This window comes from Euleptes europaea, chromosome 12 (assembly GCF_029931775.1).
Source record: "Euleptes europaea isolate rEulEur1 chromosome 12, rEulEur1.hap1, whole genome shotgun sequence".
NCBI lineage: Eukaryota > Metazoa > Chordata > Lepidosauria > Squamata > Sphaerodactylidae > Euleptes > Euleptes europaea.
The window spans coordinates 62494106-62520724 of NC_079323.1; the positions used below are offsets into that span (position 1 = coordinate 62494106).

At 42.6% G+C, this 26619-nt stretch overlaps 1 protein-coding gene across 1 annotated transcript in view; it reads left to right on the plus strand.

Annotated features, from left to right (window-relative positions):
• Nucleotides 1–26619, plus strand: part of PCP4 (Purkinje cell protein 4) — an 87825-nt gene that overhangs the window by 21757 nt on the left and 39449 nt on the right. The window contains exon 2 of the mRNA XM_056858551.1: nt 12632–12683. Coding sequence (XP_056714529.1) covers nt 12632–12683 — 52 coding nt within the window. The remainder of the gene's footprint in view (nt 1–12631; nt 12684–26619) is intronic.

Consider the following 26619-nt stretch of genomic DNA (forward strand, 5'->3'; position numbering starts at 1 on the left):
TTTTTGTTTTGTTTTGTTAGCCTAGCATGTGTATAGCATGTTCAAATCACTTCATACGTTGGGCTGGAGTCTATTTAGTATGAATGGAAGCTGATGCAGAGGCAGATCTTCCCTTCTCTACTCCTTCCTCCAGCAGCTATTCATGAGCACTAACACTGCAGTTGCCAAGATTGGGGGACCTTTAATGGCTAAAAAGCTAAGCAGCATAGAGTGGCTGCAGTGAGGCGGAAGAAGTGGGTGAAATCAGCCATTCTGCCTCCTGTGATAATGGAACCTCTTGCTCTGGAGAAAGGCTTCATATGTAGGCAGAACGGATGCATAGGATCCAGTCCATTGTATTATTGTAAGCCTTATAATGACCCTGCATGGTAGGCTGATATTGTTGCCCATATTAGGGTGAGAGGGAGTGCTAACCTGTCCTGCCTGCCTGGCTGGTGTCAGGGTACAGCGTCTCTCCCAGCCTTCGAGGTTTACAAGCCAAAGGAATGTCCGAAAAGCAGAGTCGAAACAGTCCGGAGTCAAAAGGGAGCCAGAAAGAGTCACAGGAAGGTTTGCCAGTCCAAGGTCAGGTCACAGGTATAAATCAGGTAGTGTCAGCCAGTTCAATGCCTATCGAACATGTTGCATCCATGCCAACTGGTTCCTGTCCGGAGGCTTTATAGCCTGGTGCTGGGGCGGGCTGCAACCACTCATCGTTACTGTTGCTTTCCATCTGCAGCTGATGTTGAACAGCCAGGTGGGCACTCCATCTTCGAGTCTGCAGTTCTGCTCTCAGTTGTCTTCTGTGGGATTCCAAGGGTGCTGGTGACCCTGGGGAGCTGGGACCTGGGGGCTGGGCTACTGCCTCAGGGTCAGGAGGTGGAGGTGCCTCTGAGCTGATTGTCGGCTGCACCCCTGGGAGTGTCTGCACTTGGTCTCCTTGCTGGTTGTCTGTTGACAGCTGTGGCTGTGCTGTACGGGGTCCTTCCTCCTCTGCGGAGTTCTCACTGTCGCTGAGCTCAGGCTAAGGCCACCTAATGGTAGGGTTGCCAGGTCCCTCTTTGCCACAAGCAGGAGGTTTTTGAGGCAGAGCCTGAGAATGGAGAGGTTTAGGGAGGGGAGGGGAGGGACTTCAATGCCATAGAATCCAATTGCCAAAAGCAGCCATTTTCTCCAAGTGAACTGATCTCTATCAGCTGGAGATCAGTTGTAATAGCAGGAGATCTCCAGCTAGTATCTGAAGACTGGCAATCCTATCTAATGGGTTTGTGGTAGAGATGAGATTTGAACCATGAAATCCCATATTCATAGTCTACTCTCTTAGCCACTACACTATACTAGTACTTTTTGTCTTCCTGATTGGATAGAGCTCTCAAATGGCATTTACAATCACTCCTCAATGGTGCTATTAAATGACAGGAGACAGTGAAGAATAATTGTCCATTTCTGAGAGAATGTTCACATGCTGTCTCAACCCATAGCTGCCTCTTTACATTGGTTGAAAAATGTTACATCTCTGCCTAGAATCTCATTATATACGGACAACAGTTAGCAGCTAGAACACAGAATGAAAATCAATACTGAGAGTTCTGCCCTTTAAAATACCCCTACCCCTTTCTTTCCACTGTATTTTTCTGTTAACTGAGGGGGCAACCTGCCGCTTATCTCGGGCAACATGAGTGAATTTAGGCGCCATTTGGAGTTCCTGAAGTTTTAATTGGGATTTTATTATTTTAAATTTAGAATTTATGGTTAATTTTACTATTGATTATTCATGATGTATTTTAAATGATGTTACCTGCTCTGAGCCTGGCTTCAGCTGGGGAGGGAGGGCTACAAATTGAAATAAATAAATAAATAAATAAATAATGTTGTTCAGACCAGATTAGCTAATTTGAACACAAAACTAATTCTCTGACCTTATGAGAGATTTGTAATCAGAAGGACCCATCAAAAATTAAACCCCTCTCTAAATACCTTACTTAGGATATGGGATCAGATAAAGCATAGATTAATAGTAGGGAAATCATTATTAGCATCAATAATGGCAGATATGACACCCGATAATATTGGCAAATGTTCATGGATTAAATTTAAGTTAAAAATCTACAAATAATCTAGTACACAGAGATCCCAGAGGAAGTAAAAAGAGTATTGACCCCCTTTAAGTATCTTCAAATAAGAAATTATTTAGTACAATTGGTTAAGAAGGGCAAGCTGTTACCCAGAATCCTTAATGAATTTGAACTATTATTAAAATCATATAAAATCTCATAAGTAAATTATATGAATATTAGTACAAAAATAGGTTCATTAACCCCCCCTTTTCAAGAGAAATGAAATAAAAAATTAGGTTATGAGCTGGATGAAAAGAAATGGAACTTAATACTCACAAAGGGTTTAAATTTTACAATGTCTTGCATTTAGAGAAAATTTATTTAAGATGACACACATGTGGCATCTCTCCCCAAGCAAAGTTAAAAAATGTGTAAATTGGATAAAAATGCTAGTAAATGTTGGTATTGTGATTCAGCTGGTGCAAATTTTCTACACATGTGGTGGAGCTGCAGTAGAGCCCAAACATAATGAAGGAAAGTGATTGAAATCATATCCAACGGTCCTGATATTGTTGTTCTAGTAAGACCGGAAACAATTGTATTAAATTATTTTCCAGACAAACCAAAGGATATTCAAGTTACGTTTCTCCATATGTTAACGGCTGCTATAACAAATCTAGCGAGATATTGGAAAAGCAATAAATTCCCTGACTTAAATAATTGGCTCAACAAGGTTAAAGAAACCTGATGGGCAGACGGAGGTTAAAGACCAAGGTTAAAGAAACTTAAAGTTGACGTACTATAATAACTGTCACAAGCCCCTAACACACACACACACACCAAACAGTTTCCAACCTCACAGGGGCAAGTCCAAGGGTATACCAAAAGCCAGGTCCGAAGGTCCAAGCTAAGGTCCAGATGAAGCAAACAGTTCCCAGCAAGGTCAGGAGTGGATAAACGTGTTGCTTCCACACAGCTACGCCCTTTCCAGCTGCTTGTACACAGGACGCCACTCAGGCAGCCACCTGCCAGCCACCTCAGACCTGCTCCTGCAAACACTCATCCCCGCGGTCAGTGCTGGGTCGGTACCGAGCTGCTAGGCGGGCACTTTGTCTCTTTTCCTGCAAGGCCCTCCGTGTTTGCCTCCTCCGCTGTTCCTGAGGCTCTGGTGCCGAGGGGGGTGAGCACACAGGCAGCTGACGTTTTGCAGCTGGCGCAGAGCTGGAGGCCCGAGGGGTTGCTGCGCTAGTTCCGGCTGCAGGTCTGGGTCTCTGGCCCCGCCGGGGCGGCTTCTTTCTGTGCAATTTCGGCCACAGGCTGGGGATCGAAGCCAGAGCTGCCCGCTGACTCTTCATCAGAGGAGTCGTCAGGGTCCCCTGGGTCCGGCTGGACCATGACAATAATGATAAAAATATAGCAGAACTGGACACTTGCTGGAATTCAACAATTTCAAGGATGGAAAAAGCACTCCAATGTGTCATTTGTAGAGAGGTAGTAATATAATAAATATGTGGATTTTAGATGAATAGATATATTACTTGATTAAGTGCTATGGGTATTTTAGTTATATTAGTAGTGCTGTTTTAGTTTTTTAAAAATAATTTGTATCATTAGTATTTGTTGTTGTTTTTTTATGTTATATCTATGGTTTTTTTTCCTTTTCCTTTTATTGTTAGATTAAATGTTTATAATAATAAAAAACCAAAAAAAATTTAAACCTCTCATGAAGTGGTTAAGCATTTGCATCTATTCTTACCATAATAAAACTTTGAAAGTACATCTGTGGTTCCCAGATATAATTTTGTTTCTGACTAAGTGGCTGTCGTGATTAACAGCCACTATACGCGCTACTTCAAAATGCATTGCCGGAGATCTGAAAGCAGTACTTAGCTAGGATTTTATTATGAATTAAATAAATGCTTAAATAGAACAGAATTAGAAATGATAATAGAATAAGAGTTTGCCATAATGGCTGCTTCTGGGAGGGGATATTTTTCATACTTTTAAAACTTTTTTTAAGTACAGGGGAAGGCTCCTCATTATACGTATTTCCCTTTGTTGTATACTTTGATCAAAAGTATTCCGTTGAGCCATGTGGTTCAAGGGCCTGTGTTTTCTGACCAAAAGTGGGCACGATCCACTGTACTCTTCTCTCATGAATGGCCAGGGGAATGTTTGTTGCTGAATCAATTTTTGTTAAATACCAGCTATCCATAAATCTTTTGATCAAGACCCAGAAAATAAAAACAGTATACACTGTAGAGTAAAAAACTTCAAAAATATTTTTGGATTGCAAAAATATGACAATGAGACAGGTGTGTTTTAAATATGTGTGAGTATACTATTCATATTTTACAGAACATAAAGAAAAACCTTGGCACCAGTTACCTTTTCTTAGAAAAGGGATGGTGTAGTGAGAAATATTGTTGTGGGTGCCATGTACGGTTATAAAGTTGGATAAGCCACAAGAAATCCAAGGGGTCACCTAGTCCAGACAGCTCACAGTATTATATATGTACAACACTACCGCCAAATTCCTGTCCATAGCCTCCCTTGGCTGCTGATTTCATCATTTAATTGCCTTTGCAGTAAAGATGTTTCCCTTAGCCTAAATCTATTTGGCTGCCTTGTCACTGGCATTCTTTATCATAGTCTTGGGCATATATTGTAGCTTCCATTCCTCCTTCCCTTTTTTCTATGAAGACATGTTCAGAATTACTTTTCCAAGCTACTTTTAATGGTATATCTTTGATGTTCAACAGAACCACTGACTTAAAAATTTATATAGCCCTAAACAGTCACAAACAGTCTCCTGTTACTCTCCATAGTGACAAAATTGTTTATCCTGTTTTACTGTATTTCACACTCATGTTCATTACAACTCTGTCTCCTCTGCTAGGGTTATTGGATCACTCATACCTCTGCCCTTTAATGATTGCTGGTGATTGCTGTAGAAAATGCCGGGGAACATTAGAAGATGATAATGCCAGATAGTGGTGTCCATCCAACCTTTAGATGTTACATAGAAAACACGAGGTGGTTGTGGCACATATGCTGCTTCCTGGCATCCCCAGTCCACTAGCCATAGAGTAGGCGGTAGCACTGCTTGGAAATGCAGAGGATAATGCCAGCTGCCTGAGTCTGTGTCACAGCCAGCACCGTGGATCTGCTTGTTTTTGCTCATGTCCAGGTGTGCCATAACTCTCTGCTAAGGCTACCCACGAAAAATAAGAAATTCTCACTATCACAAAGTTACCCACCTAACTAAGAAGAAATATTTTGCTGCTGTCTTTTCAAATCATCTTCTGTCCATGGGTTCTATAGAATAAAAATATAGGTGCTGGATCCTACCTGAAGTTATTTTTGTCCGTTTTGGCACCTTCATTTCTGGTGATTGCACATGTCCATTCCTTTAAGATGCCCTCCAGTTAATCCACTTGCCTCAACGACTGAATCTACTTCAAAGTAATCCAATGGAATATTTTTATGTGCTTGTACAAAAATACCATAAGAGCAATACTATCTGAAGTGTCGTGTTTTGAAATGTTATCTGACTTCAAATCTCTTCATGTAGTCACTACTCCACTTTTATTTATTCCAGGTTGTAACCTCATTTCATGTTAACCTTCTCACAGTGTCATAGAATACCTGTGATAAGTACATGACAGCACATTGGAGCATCGGTCCAAGGCATTTTCCCCACCACTAAGCCATTCCCATCCACCACAATTTTGAATTTGTCAGGAGGCAAAAGCTCTGGCACTTCTCTGTTAAGGGTAGGACTGCTAGATTCAAGTCCAGATTTTTAGGATATAAGCTTTTGAGATTCAAATCTCCCTTCATCAGATACCAAGGGTAGAACTGGAAGACATTGGGTGTGGCCCAGCATGAACCTTAGGTCTAACTACATGTTAGGAGAAATGTATCACTGTCACTGACTTGCATTTCCCTAGGCATACCTAGAAAAAGAAACGTGTCTTAACATCTTGCTCAGTGTATCCTTCCTCTAAGTCTTCCAGTTCTTCAACTAAACATTATGGAGGAATTACAAGTCTGTGGTAGTCTCATGTCCTCCATGATGTCTAGTTAGGCCCTTTAAAACAGCTCTTGCATCAGTGTAAATTTTTTATTGGACAGAGGAATACTTTTTAAAGTGACAAAAACCTCTCCTCATCATTCTTTTTCCTGTTGATAACAAGTTATTCACTCAAGCAGTTTATGAAATGCTCAAAGGCAAATGGTAATTGACCCTCTATACACAGACTCAGGTGAAAGACAATCTCCGAAGTGGGCTTTTTTTTTTTTTTTTGGCCAAAGACAGATGTGATCCTCACTGCAATAAATAGTATTACTAATGTTAAGAGCATATGAAGAGCCATGCTGGATCAGACCAAAGGCCCATCCAGTCCAGCATTGTGTTCACCCCCTGGCCAACTAGCTACCTCTAGGAAGCCCAAAAACAGGAAGACAACATCATACTCCTGCCTGTGTTCCCCAGCAACTGATTTAAAGAGGCATACTACCTCTGGTACTGGAGAGAGTAGATACCGATCATGACTAGTAGCTATTGATGGCCCAGCCCTCCATGAATTTGTCCACTTCCCTTTTAAAGCCTTCCAAGTTGGCACCTATGACCACATACTCTGGCAGTGAATTCCACAAATTGTACGTTGTGTGAAGAAATATTGCTCTTTTTTGTACCTTTCAAGCTCTACAATATGTTTTTTCAAGTACAGTGACCAGAACTGTACACAATATTCCAACTATGGTCTCACCATAGATTTGTATATGGGCCGTATGATAGCAGCAGTTTATTCTCTATTCCTGCAGAAACCATGTTGGCTTTTATTCAGCAGGGTTTGTCCTTCCATATGCTTGACTATTTTATCTTTACCAATGCTTTCCATCAATTTACCTGGGACAGACATTAAGCTAACCAGCCTGTAATTTCCCAGATCCCCCCAGATCCTTTTAAAAAAAGGAGAGTTACATTGGCCACTCTCCAGTCCTTCAATACAGAGGCTGATCTTAGGATAGGGCTGCCAATCTCCAGGTGGTTGCTGGAGATCTCCTGGGATTACAACTGATCTCCAAGCGACAGTAGGGTTGCCAGGTCCCTTTTCACCACCAGTGGGAGGTTTTTGGGGTGGAGGCTGAGGAGGGAGGGATTTGGGGAGGGGCTTCAATGCCATAGAGTCCAATTGCCAAAGCAGCCATTTTCTCCAGGTGAACTTATCTCCATTGTCTAGAGATCAGTTGTAATAGCAGGAGATCTCCAACTAGTACCTGGAGGTTGGCAACCCTAGGCAACAGAGATAAGTTCCCCTGGAGTAAATAGCCGCTTTGGAAGGTGGGCTCTATGGCATTATATCCCACTGAAGTTCCTCCACTCCCCAAATCCTGCCATCCTCTGACTCCACCCCCAAAATCTCCAGGTATTTCCCAACCCAGAGCTGGCAACCCTGTCATAGGGACAAGTTGTATATCTTAGATAAGCAATTTCACATTTGAGTTCTTAAAGAACTCTAGGATGGATACCATCTGGTCCTTGTGATTTGTTAATTTGCAATTTGCCTGTAAGTTCTAGAACATCTTCCTTTGTCACCACTGTTTTCCTTACCTCCACATCCTCTCCTCTTGAAAACATCCATTCAGGAACAGGTACTTGCCTTATATCTTCAGTGGTGAAGACAGATGAAAATAATTCATTTAGCTTCTCAGTAATTGCCTTATTACTGGATCCAAGGTGATGCAGCTGGCATTCTAGTTTAAGTAAAAGCAGGTTGCACTAATAATTGTTCGTGAAATAGTTGCAAGCTTTGTTTGCTTCATCATCATAATCATTACCTTTATTAGGCATTTACATCAGCATACAATAAACAGAGTTGTGAAAACAGGTTACATTAAAATGACATTACTTAGAAGTACGAACAAACTGCTCACGAATCCTTTGTGCAGACAGGAGAAAACTAGCTACTTGTTGGGTGACAGAGGGGTTTCTATCAGATAAAAGGTACATCACCAACTGCTGATCTGAGAGACTCTGATCACTGGGCAGTAGGGGCTTAATATAGGTATTCCTCGGCCCCATGTAAAGCTGGCAGTACAACAGCACGTGGGTTAAGTGTTCAGGATCCCCAGTCTTACAGCTTTGTTTGCTTTATGAAGACTGCTTATTTTGACTAGCTTTATGCAGCTCTGATTGATGGCTGTCTCTCTTTGCTCTCTGCAAACTGATATGCAGCTCTGATTGATGGCTGTCTCTTTTTGCTCTCTGCAAACTGAGTCCTCATATTTTACTCAGAAAGACAGCTCTTGACTATGAAGTGATTCTCCATAGCAATGTAATGTAATACCAATCCTTCTGTTTGAAAAAACATTTTTGGTAATTAATAGGAAATCATCAGAATGTGGATTTGCTTGCTAAGAAGCCATTTTACTATTATTTAATTATATAGTACATGTTTATTCCACCCCCCTTTCCTCCAAGGAGTTGCAGTCCAGTTCATCATTCTCCCTCCTCCATTTTATCCTCACAACAACTCTGACTGGTCCAAGGTCACCTGGTGACCTACCATTGGCAGAGTGTAGGTTTGCCATCTGGTGGTTGGGAGACCCCTGGAGATTTGGGGCGAGAGTTTGGGGAGTGCAGAGTTAAGGGAGCTGAGGGACCTCAGAGGGTCTAATGCCATAGAGTCCACCTTCCAAAGCTGCCATTTTCTCCAGGGGAACTGATCTCTGTTGCCTGGAGATCAGTGGTAATAGTGGGAGTTCTCCATCCCCCACCTGGAGGCTGGCAACCCGAGCAGAATAGAGGTTTGAACCTAAATCTTTCAGATTCTAGTCTAGTATCCTAAACACTAAACCATGCTGGTACTCTGATTTGGATTGGAAGGGTAAGAAGTTCTTGTCAGGTTTCAGCAAATGCACGACGTTTCAGGCAATAGAACTCAAATCCAGACAGAGCAGTGATTCAAGGATTTATTCCGGAGGTCAGTGATTTCAGTAAAGAGACGAGCAAGGCTGGATACATGACTGGGGGAGTATGGATACATATATAGGGCTGATACAATAGGGTTACAGGAACAAAGAGACAATGTAGTCGTTTCCTGCCGGTAACGACTTAAGTAAAACTGAAACAGAAACAATCGTGAGCAATCAGTGGAGGAGATGGCCGAGCTCTCGGCTTTGTGCGCGGGACCCGATATCAGATCGGAGATTTACACGGGCGGGTCCCAATACAATTGTAAATCCCTGGCCGGAGCCCGTGTGCAAAACGGGGGGGGGGGAGTGCACGGAGAACTCCATCTTGTTCATGGGGAAACCATCTAGTTTGGGGACGGAGCTGTCAGAAGCCCTATCTGACAGTTCTCTGCTAGCCATTCCATCAGTGCCCACACAGAACAATCTAAACGACACAAGTCAACAGAATGTCACAGTCCGAGAACAAGTGTACTGAAGAAAATGCTGATACTGCAAATAACAAGCAGTGATGTATCGAGTGAGCCCAGCCTTGTGCTGCATGGGTAGGAAAAAAGAAAAGCAAAGGATCACATGCAATGTGACCCTGGAGAAAAATGCCTTCCTAGCTTCAGTATGGCAATCATTCAAATAAATCATGTCTGTGTGTGCCTGTGTCCTATCACTCCACTAAGCAACTCTTTAAGCTTTTCTCTAGTCTAAGATCCTTTCTCCAACTTAAGTGGCTCTTCCACCAATGGAAGTGACATTTGCATTGGTGGAAAGATCATTAGGCTGAAGGAAGGCTTCTTAAGTTGGAGGGACATCCTTCAGCCTGAAAGGATACCAGCCACTTTCTGAGAACAAAATACGGCTGAAACTAAATTTTGCACATTGTCAGTATTCAGTAAAAGTTATAGAATTCTAAACCTTGGTCTACAGAATGTGGTAGAATTATGGTTGTAAAGATCTGAGCTAGTAAAACGGGTTGTTGCATTTCACATTGTGGAAAATAAATTCATTTTAAATGCTTCCTGGCAAGAAAAGCTCCTTCAAGGAGAAACCAGGGGGTGGGCCAGATCCAAAACATTTTGCTCATTTATAGTTTTTCACTTGCAGAACATTTTTTTTTTTAAATTATGGTGGGATCATTGAGAAATTTGACACATACCAATATAATCTGCAGAAACCCCATCCAGTCTACCCAATCAGGATTCTGCCACCTTGTTCTGCTGCATGTCTAAACCATGCTTCAGAATGCTTTAATTCTGAAAAGGTTTCAGATTGCTCTTTATCTTTGAGGAATACTTTGTGGAATACTTGTAAGTCAGTACTACAGAATATGGCAAATGTGATACTTTTAGACAATGTATCCCTAGGTTGGATTTTAACAGCTCTCTTCTATGCACCTGCCCAGCTCACTGCTTCTCTATTGAGTGCTGCTGCTTAGGGCTGTGCAAAAAAAAAAAAAAAAAAAGAAGTAAATTTTGGGTTCAGGTTTATTGGGCCCAATTTTTTTGGTAAATCTGGAATAAGCCGAATACCCATGCCAGTAAATATGGGTGAGCTCCGAAAGACTTGCGTCCATGAAACTCAGCCCAAAAGACACCCCAGGCTGCTCCTCCTCCCCCTGCTGCTGGGAAGGGTCAACAACAGCAGCAGGAGGAAGGACAGCCTGAGCAGCAGACCCCCACCCAGTGCCAGCATCTGCAGTCACCTGTGCAGGTGGGGCAGCTCCAGAGGTCCTGCCTCGTCTAGACCTGACCAAATTTAATCTCTCACACTGTCCTGGAGATGGAATTAGGAAACTTTTTAAAAATGGGAAGTACCTCAACTGAGGATATTAAACCCTATCTAACTCTGCGCTCTGCCAATGAATTCCCAAGGAACCAGGAGGAATTTTTCCTACAAGGAACTGCTTCCCTAACTGTGGAACTGTAACTCTAACCTCAGCTGGCATCAATAGAGCCGAGGGCAGAGGCCACAAATAAATTGTTAAGCTATTTATTTAAGTATTTGAAAATCAATATCCTTTGCTCTTTTGAAGGCCTAACAGAAGCCTAATTGGTAAGAAACTACAGTCCTACAGCTATGGTTTAAATTTGAGGAAAATGTAACCCAACAAGTTCCTAACAGGTCCTTATTAAAGGTAGTAGTGTCTGTATGGCGGAACAACAGACCAGAGAACACAGGCAGACCAGAGAACACAGACCAACAGCCCATTCCTGAATAGTAGGCGTGCAGAGTCGGCAGGGAAGAGGCATAGCGGCGCCGCTTCCTAAGCCGATTCACACTGCGGGAACAAAAAAAGTCGTTTCACAGCTTTTTTTTCTTTAAACGGGGCCAAAAGCCCCATTGAAAACAGCGAGACTGTGCCTGCTAAATAGCAGGTGCAGCACTGCCGTTCCCACCAGCGGCATAACCAGCTGGACGGGGATAGGCGGCCGCCTAACCGGCGGCTCCTCCCCCCGCCCCTGGAACACCCCCCTGCACCAGCGCGGCCTCTCTATGCCGTTGCTGGCGCCCCGGAGATGCCACGCTGGCAGAGGGGCGTGGTGCGGTCCCGCGGCACTCTCCCGCCGGTGGGACTGGCCTCGCCACCAGCGTAAGTACATGTAATTGTGCGATTACATGCACTTACGCTGGCGGCGAGGTTACGCCTCCTCCTAAGGACTTCCAGCCCATTTTTTCAGGAATGGGCTGTAAGGTACCCAAAAGGTAAGGAATCAACATGAAACCATGGGCTAATATCGATACAAGTGATTTTGTGAATAATATATAGTAAATTTAATACAAACACAAAAATAAGCCTCTATGTAGCTATGCTAAACATGCCAAATAAACATAAAAACACAAAATTACAACAGTGCAACAATGTATCCAAACAATATCACAGCTCAGACCAAATGCGTTTTGGCTGTGAAGCCTTCTTCAGTGGTCTGAATAATACAATTCTGAATACAGCTATCCCATTGTGAAAGTACATAAATGTATGAGAAAATTGCAGACCTTAGACTGAGTAACATGACATTTGTAAAATGTAGTCTAAAATTTGTTTATATTTATTCCATCCAGAGTCGCCTTTATAGTCGTAGGCTCCTATAGAAGTATACCTTTCACAGTCTCTCAGTCATCAAGATGAATAACGTTAAAATGAAAAGCCCAGGTTTGCATAAATATCTGATGCTTAAAAATAATTATGGGATTAAAACCCGACAAAATCAGAGAAGCAATGTGTGTGCAAAACCTTGAACATGAGAGGCTCCATTATTCTAGGGTGACCATTAGATCCCATGTCCCTCTAATAGTTTATTTTTTATATAAAAACAACCTGTGTGATCTATTCTACATTTGCTAAGGTCCAGTTTGTGGAATATCGCCAAGCATACATATAAATCTCCATATTGAGATGCTGCACAGATTCCAGCAATGTAAGAAACAGGAGGGTGGAAAATTCCCTTCTTTGAAACTTCACAATGGATCTTCAATTCTATGCTCATCTGTACATTTTCTGATCAGATTTTATATCCATTGGCACTGTGTGTGAGTGAAAATGCCAATCAGCTTCCAGTAAAATAATGCTTTCAAAAGGAGCACAAGTAAGAATCCCTCCTTTTTTTCTCTTTGTGTCTTAGAGACAAGGTGCTGGAGCGGCAAATGGAAAAGACAAGACATCTGGCGACAATGGTAAGATCCTGTTGTATTATATTTTACTGTGAACACTCCTAGGGTCAAACTAGGTATGATAGACTGATTTGCTTCTGTTAGTTTATATGTCCACCCTTTCATATGTAAAGAGAGTCATTTATTATTATGATTTACAGTAATGTGTAGCTAAACCCTCTCCCTCCTTGTGTGAGCATGTAAAGTGCCACCAAGTTGCAGCTGACTTATGGTGACTCCCAGCAAGGGGCTTGCAAGGCAAGTGAGAAGCTGAGGTGGCTTGCTATTGTGTTCCTCTGCAGAGCCTTCCTTGGTGGTCTCCCATCCAAGTACAGACCCTGCTTAGCTTCTGAGATCTTACTGGATAGAGCTATACCATGCCACCTTCTCTCCCCCCGCTCCTTACCTTGCAGAAATCCATTGTTTTCTGCTCACTTCTGCCCATACTTACCTTCAGCCAGAAGTATGGTTGTGACTTGACAGCTCCCATGAAAAAATGAGAGTGGGGAGACTTCTCGGTGATTAAGGGGAAAAAGTCACATTGTTTTACTCTCCACGTACTTGACCCACCCGAACCCACCCTGCTGCCCTCCTTTCTGGTTCAGGGTGGATTTTTCGAGTCATCTTCCACCTTCATGCTTCAGTGGTTCTCAAACAAACCCCCCATTTATCTGCTATAAGTCTGACCATTATTTACTTCAGTTATTTATTCATTTTAGCCCGTTTTTCTTGTTTTTTTTACTTGTTTTTATTATTTGCTTATAGAAACTGAACAAAAAACATAGAAAGTACAGAATAGAAAACACCCCCCAAAATACAGATTTGTAACATACATGTGTCAAATATTGATAACCTAACTGAATTTACTACAAAATCTACTTTTAACCTGAAATATTATAGCTACTTTCATGCTTTCATTTACTCTGAACTACCCCTGCATAACTTAACATCATTCCCTATACTTTTTAGATATTATATTTTTGAGAAAATAATGCCTTATATATTCTATCATTCTATGTTTAATTAATTCTAAATAGTAAACATTTTATAAAACATAGTTTTAATTAGTCTCACAATAATAACTAAATCAATCAATTTAATCATATCTTAATTATGCTAATTTATACCCAACTTCTATGTACATTATTTTTAATAAAACTTATTCTTATCAAACCTGATATTTTGACATAAAAATAATGTTCTCCTCGTATGTATAGACCCTCACACCAGATTTTGAGAAGTGTATAAAAATATAATCTTTATTTGTCTTGAAATTCTTTGTTTGGCTTTCTGTTCACGTAGTTTGTCAGTTTCACCATCACTGCATATTCTGCAAATTTGTCCTTCCATTCCTCTATTCCTGTACATTCCTCAGAATTCCATGTAGCAGCCAATGTTTCTCGTTGAAAGGGGCAAGGGGTAAATTGAGAAAGTAATTAAGGACAATATGATAATAAATAAAATACAAATCTGAAATAAAAAATTATACTGTTTTTACTCAATGTCTATTTCTGATATTAACAATTTCTCTGGTTATGAAGAAATCACTGATTTACCATTCAGGTCTTTATAGCCCCCTGCCTCCTAAAAAAAAAATGCAAGCGCCACATAGGGAGGAAAGCAGGATACCCCCCACTCTGTGAGAGATCATGTGAAAAAAACCAAACGGTTAATTTGGTTTTCTTCTGAAAACATGTCCTACTAACAAGCTGTCTGCACTTCTGGTTCAAGCCTATAGCATGAAACTGAACAAGTTTCCTTTAACTAGGCAAGTGTCTTTTGCCCTGATACGTCATTATGTCAAAACTAGCCATGTAGGAAACTCTCTCTCTCTCTCTCTCTCTCTCCCGCTCTCGCTCTCGCTTTGCCAAACCCCCTTCAAGGGTTCCCTATTCTATGCATGGCTGCTCCTACACAGCTGAGTGGCTATAATAAACCCCAGCCTGATGAGTGTATTTGTTCTACATTTTGAGATTGACTCATTAGGAGATGCAGAGTTGTTTTTTTAGTTTTGCTTTCCTAATAAGGCGAGATGACTTTCTCTCTGGTGCAATTTGGTGTAATACAACAGGGAAACACAAAGTTCCTAATAAAATTATGCACTTAGGACAAATGAGAAAGAAATGCACATTTTTTGGAAGCCCCTTTCTTGTAAATTTAGCTTATGGTGAGCAGAGTTGATTTTTCTGTGAACATTTGCTTTGCACCTGCAGCAGAAGTCTAGCTAAGCTATTTCAGTCCTTACTTTGTTTGGTAAGTCTGGCTCAGTATGTTTTAGTGTCCTTTCTCCATGGGAAATAACTGGAGCAAAAGAAGTACTACGTTTCCCGCTTGCTCTTTAGCCACGTACATAATCATTGCCTTCTCACTCCCAGTGATGTCACAAACATGATGTCTTCCATAGCTCAGCCCCATTCCCCTCCCTTCACACCAGCCTACATTTGTCTTGCATAATTTATAAGCTGCTGCCATACAAACCATCTAGCGTATTTTATAAGAAAAGAACTGCATCTGTGCCAGTGGAGTCTGGTGTTAAACTCACCTATCCACCCTCCAAAATATACAAAATTAGCCTTGCGGTTTTAAAAAATAGTCATACGTTTTCTCTTTTTGTGTATCAACTCCCCCTTTCATTTATGCTTGGGAGTTTTACCTAAGGTTTGTTGCTGGCTGGACCCACAATTTCCAGTTGGGAATCTCTGCACCACCAGTCTCCAAGCTCAAATCAAGTCCCCACCTCTTTAAATGCTGCTTTGTAATTGGCTTACCTCACAGTGCTCACTGTGAGAGAAAATTCTGCTTTCCCCAAACCCAATTGCTGCATTAAAAAGCATTTTAATAACAAAAAGCAAAAAACGGAGCAATCTGAAAGAAAGGGGGGGGGGAAATCTAACCCTCAGTTTTAAAAAGCCTTTCTTTTGCTCAGAAAGAGTTCCAAGGAAGCAGGAAGCATTTGAATCTCCACCTCTTTACACGCTGCTTTGTGATTGGCTGTGAGAGAAGCCAGTCTTCTGTGTCCTGTGCTTTGCCTTCTGCACAGAGATTTCAGCTGGGCTGAACTCAGGGTAGAGGGAAAAGGCGGATTAACAGAGGAATGGGAAAACCCGGACATTGTGAGGGCTGGCAGCGAGGTCATTTCTAATGGACAGAAAACTCATGCAGAACTCCAAGGAACAATCAAGTCAGACAGGGGGTGAACATGAGTCCAAGTACCCATGCATAAATGACTAAGATTACAGAATAATAAAAAGCATACATAAGTGCTGATAATTTGCATAGATTTCTAGGGAGCAAGCTAAGAAGAAAATAAAATAGATCTGCATCAATTCCCTAGGAAAAACAAATTTGTCTTGCTTTACTAAGGGGATAAGAGATGGCTTTGAAAGATTTTTTCCCCATCTTTTGCTATCTCAAAATCAAACATTGGTTCAAGGGAAATCTGTATTACAAAGATTTTGGAAACCCTTCAGTTATATGTTCATGGGAGCTTCCCTCTAGTTCCTGTTCATCTGTTTGGTAGTATCCTATTAGAAGCAAGTTATGTGCCCCCAAAACACTCTGGTCCATACACAATTTCACAGCTCCTCCTCCCAAAAGTAACACCTTACCCCACAGTGATAACTGTCCATGATTGCCCGTAGTCAGCTGTGTAGATGGACAGGAGATCATTGCAATGTGCAGCTCTAGGTGTATATGTAATTTAGAAATCATAGGGTTGGATCCAGACAGTTCTTCCACTGGTGAAAAAGAAAGGGTCCTCTTAGGCCACCAAAAAAGACTATATTTGGGCCGACAGGATTTGCATGGACAAAAGCCATGTGGAATGGGGTCTGTAATAAGGAGGGAAATTGGCCGAGATAGAGCAAAACAGCTGGCTGAATCCAACTTGTAGTCTAAAACAATGCACAAGCCCATTCAGTCTCCCAAATTTCACATAGGTGAATTGTGATTTACCCATGGAACTTCTGCATGTGTAGGCATCCCCAATCATTTCAATGGAGAAGGTAGCTATGCACAAACATTCCTTTGGATACAGAGTTGATTTCTCCATTGAAGTGAGTGGGGGAAGACTTGATAAACTCTCGTGCCCAAAGGAAATTACTGGATGGGGTTGATGTCCTGGCTAGCTAACTCTAAAAGAAGTTGGAGTTCCTCAGCTTGTTTAGCTAGTGTTATGGCAGTATTTCATTTTATAGTCCTCAGTTTCTGTGTTATCTGCAGTTCTTTTGCTTTGGAAACAAGTCAGGTCTGAATGCCGGCCTTGTGTGCATTATTTATAGTACCTGTAATGAACATAGTCTGCATTTCTCAGAATTAGCTGTATATTGATAGGCCATGAAATATTCATCAGAATTCTCCAGCTGGCAGAGACCTGAGGTAGAATACATTCCACTTCAGTCAACTTTCCATTCCAGATTAGCTTGGTCCAGCTTTTGCAATACATGCTGTTTTAGCCAGACTGCGTACATACCAAAAATGATAACCCACAGTGGTTAGATCTTTCCCAAGCGACAACCTACAGTTTATTAGTATGAACAGAAACAGAAGTAAGTGGGCATCATGTTTTTGTGTGTAAGTCTTTTAGGGTGCTTCTGTTCTTAGGAAGGGTTAGTATATATCATATTACAGTGTTTAATTCTTTGTTTAATTCTCTGCCTGGAGTCCCACCCAATTAGCAAGAATGGTGGGTTTACCTTTATTTCAAATAAAGTCGCATAGATAAAGCTGAAGTTGTGTTCACAGTGGGTAGCTGTGTTAGTCTGTCTGCAGTAGTAGAAAAGGGCAAGAGTCCAGTAGCTTAAAGACTAACAAAAATATTTTCTGGTAGGGTATGAGCTTTCGTGAGCCACAACTCACTTCTTCAGATGGTATCCCTTTTCTACTACTGAAGTTGTGTTGTTACTGTAAGCATTTCAACTTAATATGTCTTACAATGTCTTAGCAGTAAGTGTTCAATATATAGTATTTCTGTTCTTTGGAATAGTCAGAGCAAGACAAGCAATTATCTTCTTTAGACTCAATATGTGACTACAAACAAAGCAAAATAATGACCCAGTTGGCATTGTGCTCACCTTCTTCCTTTACTCCCCTTTTCTCTTCCCCTTCCTCATTACTTCAAATATTCAAATGATCTCTCTCACTTTCTGGTTTGCAGTAACTTGAGATTGCTTTGATGTCCAAACTGGATAAGCAATGGTTACCAATAACCATAGTTCGAATCCAAACCATAACTAGAAATCCACTTCACACTCCCAATGATATTTATATGCCATTTACGGACAGTCAAGTGCATTGGAATTCTCCTATCCAGGAGAACTGCTTCTTTCACAACAGGATGGATGGGCAGATTGGCTGGTTAAGGGTTAGCTGGTTTCTCCCATTCCATTCCTTTATTGTTCTGTGTGTTCACCCTGGCCTGCATTCCACCTGTTCTGAATGCCAGTTTAACCTAGAGAATTTTTTTTAAATTGAGAATTTGATCATGCATTGAATCCTTCATTTTCTTTAGTTCATTTTAACCTCCAACCCACTTCATGGATGCATATGTGCCTGTTGACAAAATCATGGGGAAATAGGTCTCAAAGTGATCATACATACAATGGAATCAAGATTTTGTTGTGTTGCATTTGACTGAGGCACACCACACATCACTTTGATGATAAAATACCACACGAAAGGAATTGTGAGGCAGTGATTCATACAATTGCATCAAAATTGCTTTTCTGCAGTTAAGCATTAACATACACTTATTTGTCAGCAAAAGGTGCAAGGAAACCAAAATCCAGAGCAAACTTGTGTGGAAACTCTGGCACAATCCAGAACTTTCAAGAGAACTTTAGATGAGGAGAATTTCAAAAGCATCCCTACTGTTTCATTGACAATTGTAAAGATTGCTTGTGTATGAGTGTGAGCACATATTGGAAAACATGTGATCTGGATGAAGATTACAGGTTTTTTCTTGGGCAAATGAAGGAATGACATATCTCATACAAGCAGCTTTATGTCACAGCTTCATCTAGTTCAGTACTCTGTCAGGCAACAGCTCTTGGAGGTGCCAGACAGGTTTTTCCCCAGCCCTGTCAACTGAGAACCTATGGAATGGAGATGGCAGGACATGAGTCCAGAATGATTTATGAACAAAGCATGCATTCAACCACTCAACTATGGGTTCTTACAGCCAACTTGACCAACAAGGCAGTGCCAAGGAAGAAAAGATTGCCATATCTGTATCTCATCTACGCAGTTGGGCTACATGATTTTTGTGCTGTTAAAAAAAAGACAAACAACCCTCTTCCTGGGATAGTGGCATCCAAAGAACAGTTTCATTACATGCTACACAACCTGATTTAAATATGCTCCCCATTCCTAGCAGTGACCAGTGCTGAAAATAGTACATGGGTTCCAGGGATCAAATACTCCAAATTGGAAGACCCAAACTCTATCCTATGAAATACTTCAGTGTATTCAAAAATCTGTATTTCAAAAGCAATGATCTCACTTGGTGGAGAGAGAAAGCAGTAAGCTTCTCACTCCCACCCAGTTTAAAACATTAGTGATTTACAAGTGATGGATGAATACTAAATGTCCTTTTTAGGGTTCTGTTGGGAAAAAAAATGATAGTGTCAGTGCCAGGACATTCTTATTCAGGGAGCACAGGGACAAAAACAGGGTGCATCAGGTCATTGAAAGAGCCCAGGAACAAGACATGCTGAGCAGCTCTGGCCAGCAGGAATGATAAGAATGGGGGCAGGCTCAGTGAGCAATAGCATGGGAGAAAGCAACAGGTGAGACTCTTCCCATAGCTGGTACCGGCTGGCTCCAAGACAAGCGGCCCCTGCAGCACAGCCATTGCTTCAAGGGCTCAACTCGGCAGCAGTTCAACCTCAGGGGTAGCAGTCCACCTTGAACCTTTCCAGTAAGTTAAGGGGGCAATCTGCCCACAGCCAAAATGGTCTGCTCAAAATTACTTTGTGGGTTACATGCTGCCTTTTTACCATCCCTATGCATTGGGGGGGGGGGAAGGCAGCTGGGATAGTCCGATGTCATCAGATCTCAGACACTAAGCAAGGTCAGTACTTGGAAAGGAAACCACCAAGGAATACTCTGCAGAGGAAGGGAATGGCAAACCAATTCTGCTTCTCACTTGCATTGAAAGCCACTTGCTGTGGTCACCATAAGTCAGCTTCGCATTGTCGGCACTTTACACACACACACACACACACACATTTGGGAGCTGGTCACTACTATTGTAGGATAAAGTAGGCCATTATCCTGTGATGACGTTACACAACATAATTTGTTCCATCCTTTTTATGGACCTCTGTCCATTATTTTTGAAAAGTCTTAGCAAACAGGTGAGGTGCCAGAAGATTGGAGGCGGGCAAATGTCCCCATCTTCAAGAAGGGGAAAAAGGAGGATCTGGGTAACTACCGACCCATCAGCTTGACTTCTATACCAGGAAAAGTGTTCGAACAAATCATCAAACAGTCAGACCTTGAGCATTTAGAAAGGATGGATCTGATCACTAAGAGCCAGCACGGGTTTCTCAAGAATAAGTCATGTCAGACTAACCTTATCTCCTTTTTTGAGAAAGTTACTACCTTGCTGGATCAGGGGAATGCTGTAGACGTAGTTTATCTAGATTTCAGTAAGGCTTTTGATAAGGTTCCACATAGTATTCTAGTTGACAAATTGGGGAAATGTGGTTTAGATCCTATTATTGTTAGGTGGATCTGCAACTGGTTGACAGATCGTACCCAAAGAGTGCTAGTTAATGGTTCCTCATCCACTTGGAGAGAAGTGACTAGTGGAGTTCCACAGGGATCTGTCCTGGGCCCTGTGTTGTTCAACATCTTTATAAATGATTTGGATGTAGGAATAGAGGGAATGCTTATTAAATTTGCAGATGAGACTAAATTGGGAGGGGTAGCAAATACGGTAGAAGACAGAGCCAAGATACAGGATGATCTTGACAGGCTAGAGAAGTGGGCTAGAACTAATAAAATGCACTTTAACAAAGACAAATGTAAAGTTCTACATTTAGGTAGGAAAAATCAAATGCATAATTATAGGATGGGGGAGACTTGTCTGAGCAGTAGTGTGTGTGAAAAGGATCTTGGGGTCTTAGTAGACCAAACACTGAACATGAGTCAGCAGTGTGATGCGGTAGCTAAAAAGGCAAATGCAGTCTTGGGCTGCATCAACAGAAGTATAGTGTCCAGATCACGCGAAGTGATGGTATCGCTTTACTCTGCTCTGGTTAGACCTCAACTAGAGTACTGTGTTCAGTTTTGGGCACCACAATTTTAAAAAGATGTAGACAAGCTGGAACGTGTCCAGAGGAAGGCCACAAAGATGGTGAGGGGTCTGGAGTAGGGCTGTCGATTCAGTTCGTCCCGAACCGAAAAACAGCCGAAATTTCCCCCATTCAGCGGTTTTTAGTTTGGATGGAACCGAACTCAAAAAAGGCGGGAAAACGGGGAGCCAAATTTGGTGAGTTCGGGGTGTTCGGCGAATAAATTCAGCAAATTTGGGGTTTGGCGCAGCAGCATAACCATCAGTTAGTAAGCAGCATTCTCCCGCGGCCAACCGGTGGCCAAGCAGGGTCTTCTTCTGGCCAATCAGTCGTGATTGAGCACGTGAGCCCAGCTGCTGCGTGGCCCGGGGAGAGAAAGAGAGAGTATCTGTTTGTGTGAGAGAGAAATCCCCGTGGGGGGGTGCGTGTGCACATTCGCTCCTTTCCGTGGCTGCAGGGGGCGCATTTTTGGGGTTAGAGGTCTCAAACTTTCAGTGTAGCTCGAGGGGACGCTTCTTGCAAGAACCCTCACGTTTTGTAAAGATTGAGTCAGGGGGTCCCGAGATATGGGCCCCGAAAGGGGTCCCCCCCTTAATGTGCATTTTTATTCCATTTACAGCACACATTCGAGCCGTACCATGGCTGCAGGGGGCGCATTTTTTGGGGTACAGCTCCAAACTTTCAGCGTAGCTTCAGAGGAGCTTTCTTGCAAGAACCCCCAAGATTTGTAAAGATGGGATTGGAGGGGGGCGAAATATGGGGTCCCCCCTTTTCCCTATTGGGATGAATGGGATCAGCCGATCCTGTGTGCATCTCGAGAGCGGCAAATCCAAGGCAAAACCTCCCGTGCTTAAATGGAATCGTATTGGATTACCCACTCCTCCTAGTCCCTCCTGATGGAACAGAAGACATCCACAGTAAGATCCCTTTTGGGGCTTTAATCTATAATTTTTCCCATATGTATGTGGGGGGGGGGAGCAGAGTTTGTGTGGGGTGGCAGTTTCTGTGGGGGGAAGCCAAAGGAGGCTTTCACCCATTCTGCCAAGGGGTGTGTGACCGTTCACCTCTGCGAGAGTGTGTGTACTGCTTTTAAAGTTTAAAGTTGAGTCTGTGCGGCGGCTAGCGAGTCTCTCTCCACTCGGCACCCAGGCCGCGCCTCCTCCTTGGTGTTTTTCCCTGTTTTTGCCCCTAGCCTGGGATTGAGTGCAACGGGGTGGCTTGCGTGAGATCCCCTGCGTCTTGGATTTTTTTCCCATTAGGGGGGGTGCACCGTGGCACCGTATTGGTTGGAGAGGTGAGGGGTGGTGCTGGTGAGACTTGCTTGAGTTTGGTGGGGTCATTTGCATAAGGGGGGAGCATCCCTCCACCATGAGAAGAAGGAGCAGGGCAGAAAACACAAAGTCTGTGGGGTTTTTTGCACGGTCTGTTTTGCTGCTCGCTCAAAAATGTTTTTGAAAATCTGACTCTCATAATACATTTGCTCGCGTGTCGCTTTGCATTGCAATGGTTAGCACGGGAGGTTTTGCCTGGGATTTGCCGCTCTCTAGATGCATAGGATTGCCTGATCCCATTCATCCCAATAGGGAAAAGGGGGGACCCCATATTTTGCCCCCCGATCCCATCTTTACAAAACTTGGGGGTTCTTACAAGAAGACGCCTCTGAAGCTACGCTGAAAGTTTGGGGGCTGTACCCCCCAAAATATGCCCCCTGCAGCCACGGAATGGCTCGAATGTGTGCTGTAACTGGAATAAAAATGCACATTGGGGGGACCCCTTTTGGGGCCCATATCTTGGGACCCCCTGACCCAATCTTTACAAAACTTGAGGGTTCTTGCAAGAAGCGTCCCCTCAAGCTACCCTGAAAGTTTGAGACCTCTAACCCCACAAATGCCCCCCCGGAGCCGCGGAAAAGCGCCAATGTGCTTTAAGTGGCTTTATTCCTGTGGGTGGTTTTTTTTGGGGGGGGCGACCCCTTCTGGGCCCCATATCTCGGGACCCCCTGACCTAATCTTTACAAAACTTGGGGGTTCTTGCAAGAAGCATCCCCTCAAGCTACCCAGAAAGTTTGGGACCTCTACCCCCAAAAATGCCCCCCAGAGCTGCAGAAAGGCTCCAATACGTTTTTAATGGCTTTATTCGGCCGAATTTTTCCCCGAACTCGGAACTTGGTGCCGAATTCTACGGATCCGAATCGGGTCTGAATCTGAATTTTGCTGAATCTGAATTTTACAAAAAAAAAAAAATTTCAACAGCCCTAGTCTGGAGACCAAGTCCTATGAGGAAAGGTCGAAGGAGCTGGGTATGTTTAGCCTGAAGAGGAGAAGACTAAGTGGGGATATGATAACCATGTTCAAGTACTTGAGGGGCTGTCATATTGAGGATGGTGCCGAGTTGTTTTCTGTTGCCCAAGAAGGTTGAAATTAAATCAAAAGTGTTTCCGTCTAGACATTAGGAAGAATTTTCTAACAGAGCGGTTCCTCAGTGGAACAAGCTTCCTCGGGAGGTGGTAAGCTCTCCTTCCCTGGAGGTTTTTAAGAAGAGGTTAGATGGCCATCTGTCAGCAATGCTGATTCTGTGAGCTCAGGCAGATGATGAGAGGGAGGGCATCTTGGCCATCTTCTGGTCACTAGGTGTGAGTGGGGGAGGTAGTTGTGAATTTCCTGCGTTGTGCAGGGGGTTGGACTTGATGACCCTGGTGGTCCCTTCCAACTCCATGATTCTATGATTCTATGCTACTCCATTAACAAGTCCAACAATCCAAGATAATTAACTTCTAATGATGGTGAAATTTGGGAGGAAAGAAACAAGCATGTACTTCTCACTCTCATCACACTTAAAAATAGCAACACCATTTTTATTATAACTACAGAACCCATTTCCTTTAATTTTCAGTATGTTTTTCCTCTGTAAGATTATTTTGTTTGGGCAATGCTAAAAGCCTTTGAAACTGATGTCATTTTACCTATGGATAGCATGATAAGGGGTTAATCATGGTCGTAATCTTTTGGAAGCCTTTTGTGTTTCCAATGTGTGCAGCTAGCATAATACATTTAGCTGATGCTTGAAAATTGCCATGTAATTTGGCATAATTGGGAGCCTGTTTGCAAGAGTGACAGCATTTAGAATAGCTGGAAGGTCTCAAAGATGCGCCTATTGTTACTTGCCTTATGTAGATCTTCAGAGGCCTCTATTGGAACAATACACATTGATGTCAATGGGGAGAGGGCTTTTTCATTAGGATACCAGCAGTATATAATACTTGCTATTGTCCTCATTACAAGGCAGGGTTCACCTGGAGGCTGGCATCCCTGCTCTATCCTGCATAAAGTTTACAGTTGATTTGGACCCATACATGCAGGGTAGAGTAGGGATGCCAGCTTCCAGGTGGGACCTGGGGATCCCCCAGAATTACAGCTCATTTCCTGACTACAGAGATCAGTTCCCTTGGAGAAAATGAATGACTGGAAGGGTGGACTCTATGCCATTGTACCCCACTGAGGTCCCTGTCTTCCCCAGCCTCAAATCTCCCAAAGTTTCCCAACCTGGATCTGGTAACCCTGCACCCCATCCCCTGCTGGTGGCCAGGGGGAACCTTACAACCCTAACTTTAGTGGAATGTGTATCTTTAGATAACTTATCCAGGTCCCCAGTCCTAGTTCAACATTTCATCACACTATCTCCCTTATCCACTAGCAGTGAAACAACATTTTGTGTGAATTAACTGAAACACTTTTTGCTGTTAATTTCACTGGTGCAATTAAATGTTAATCTGTGATGAAAACACTGAACTGAACGAAAACAGCAATGGGATATGATTTCAGCTGGGCCATGTTGTGCACGCAAGTTCACCAATGTATGGTGTATTCCAGTGGATGAGTTTGTTTCTCTTTGCCTGCCCACACTGGCTCTCAGCTGGCCATATGCAGAGAGTTTCAGGAGCATTACAGTGCAGCCTATAGATGGCCCCATAGTAGGGCTGCCTGGTCCTTCTTCGCCACCGGCTGGAGATTTTGGGAGCGGAGCCTGAGGAGAGCGGGGTTTGGGGAGGGAGGGACTTCAATGCCATAGAGTCCAATTGCCAAAACGGCCGTTTTTCTCCAGGGGATCTGATCTCTATCGGCTGGAGATCAGTTGAATTAGCAGGAGATCTCCTGCTACTACCTGGCAGTTGGCAACCCTACCCCATAGTGATAACTTCTAGCCCCAAGGGGCTTCTGTGAGTTATGTGAGTTATATGACAAATAAGCAGAAGACAAATTCAAACTGCTAGAATACAACGCTGCCTTTAAACTACACCTTAAACTGTGCTTTAGCACTGAGGGGTTCCTAGCTTCTCTGAAGCATGACCCTTTTAAATCCTCATGGCAAAAAATCTTAGATGAGAAACTGGCGTTGTTGGGCTTCTCGCAGGATATGTTATCAGATCTTGGGAAAACTGAAGCTTTTGCCAAAATTAAAAAGCGCATTAAAGAGCTCGATTATAACAGCACTACTTTCCGTGCTCGTCTGTTCATCCCAGTTCTTCGGAATACCCCCTCCACGTGGTCTGCCTGCCTATACATATTATCTGACAACTCCTCGTCTCTGTAGAGCTTTTTGCTTGGCTAGATTGAATGCTAATCCTTCTATGGTAATGCAGGGCAGAATTCTGAATATACCATACTCAGACAGGATCTGCCCTTGCTCTTCCGGCTCTATTGACTCATTAGCCCATGCCCTTTTGGAATGCCGCTTTTACGAGGAACTTCGATCGCACTATATTTCCCCCCTTTTAACATACAAATCCAATGCCTCTGTGACTGACATAATGCCTTTTTTACTAAGCGACAGGGACCCCAAGGCTACATTGTCAGTGGCAAGATTTGTTTCAGTCCTTATATCCCTCCAACACTAGATATATGCTGCTCAAGATCAATTGATCAAGGAGCTTCTAAGGGATAAAAGGAAAAGGAAAGAATACAACGTCAGGGATTGTTTGTTTGTTTTTGCAAGTCAGCTCAAATTAAGGAAATGTGTTGGAGTATTTCCCTGTCCAGGTTTACTTCAGCTCTGAATATTTTTCCTGAGTAACAATAATAGTGTCAAGTGCTCTTGTGCACTAAATGGTAGAAGAAAGTGTAAGATGATAATGCTTAGCATTTGGGGTTAGCTAAAAGAGTCCCATTGCATAGGCTAGAAAGCAAAGGCACTCATTTATCCTAGGGTTCGTGAGATTACAGGCCTGGCACTGTCTGCTGGGAGTACCTTGCAATTCTAATTTTGGTCAATTTAATTTTCCCATCACAGATTAACTTTCAATGCAAGAGCAGAATTAGTGGCAAAGATAATTTAGCCCCGCCAAACTCCTTTTCTAGTGTTTTTGTTACCCTAGGCAAACATTTCTGGAGGGGATGGGATGGATGATTTACAGTTGGCCAATTCTGCCAAAAAGCAGACTACACTTTAAATAGCTCTGGTTAGAGAAAGGCAGGGTGGTTTGTCCTTCAATGTTTTACAAGGGCTGATTTTTTCCCTTTAAGAAAATATTCTGGTCTTGTGTCTTTGTATTATTTTTGAGCTGGTATGATTTATATAATTTGCATTTATAACAGTGGGCCTTTACAATTCAAAGATGCTAACATTTGATTTACAATATTAACCACTGTCTACTTTTGAAGATGCAA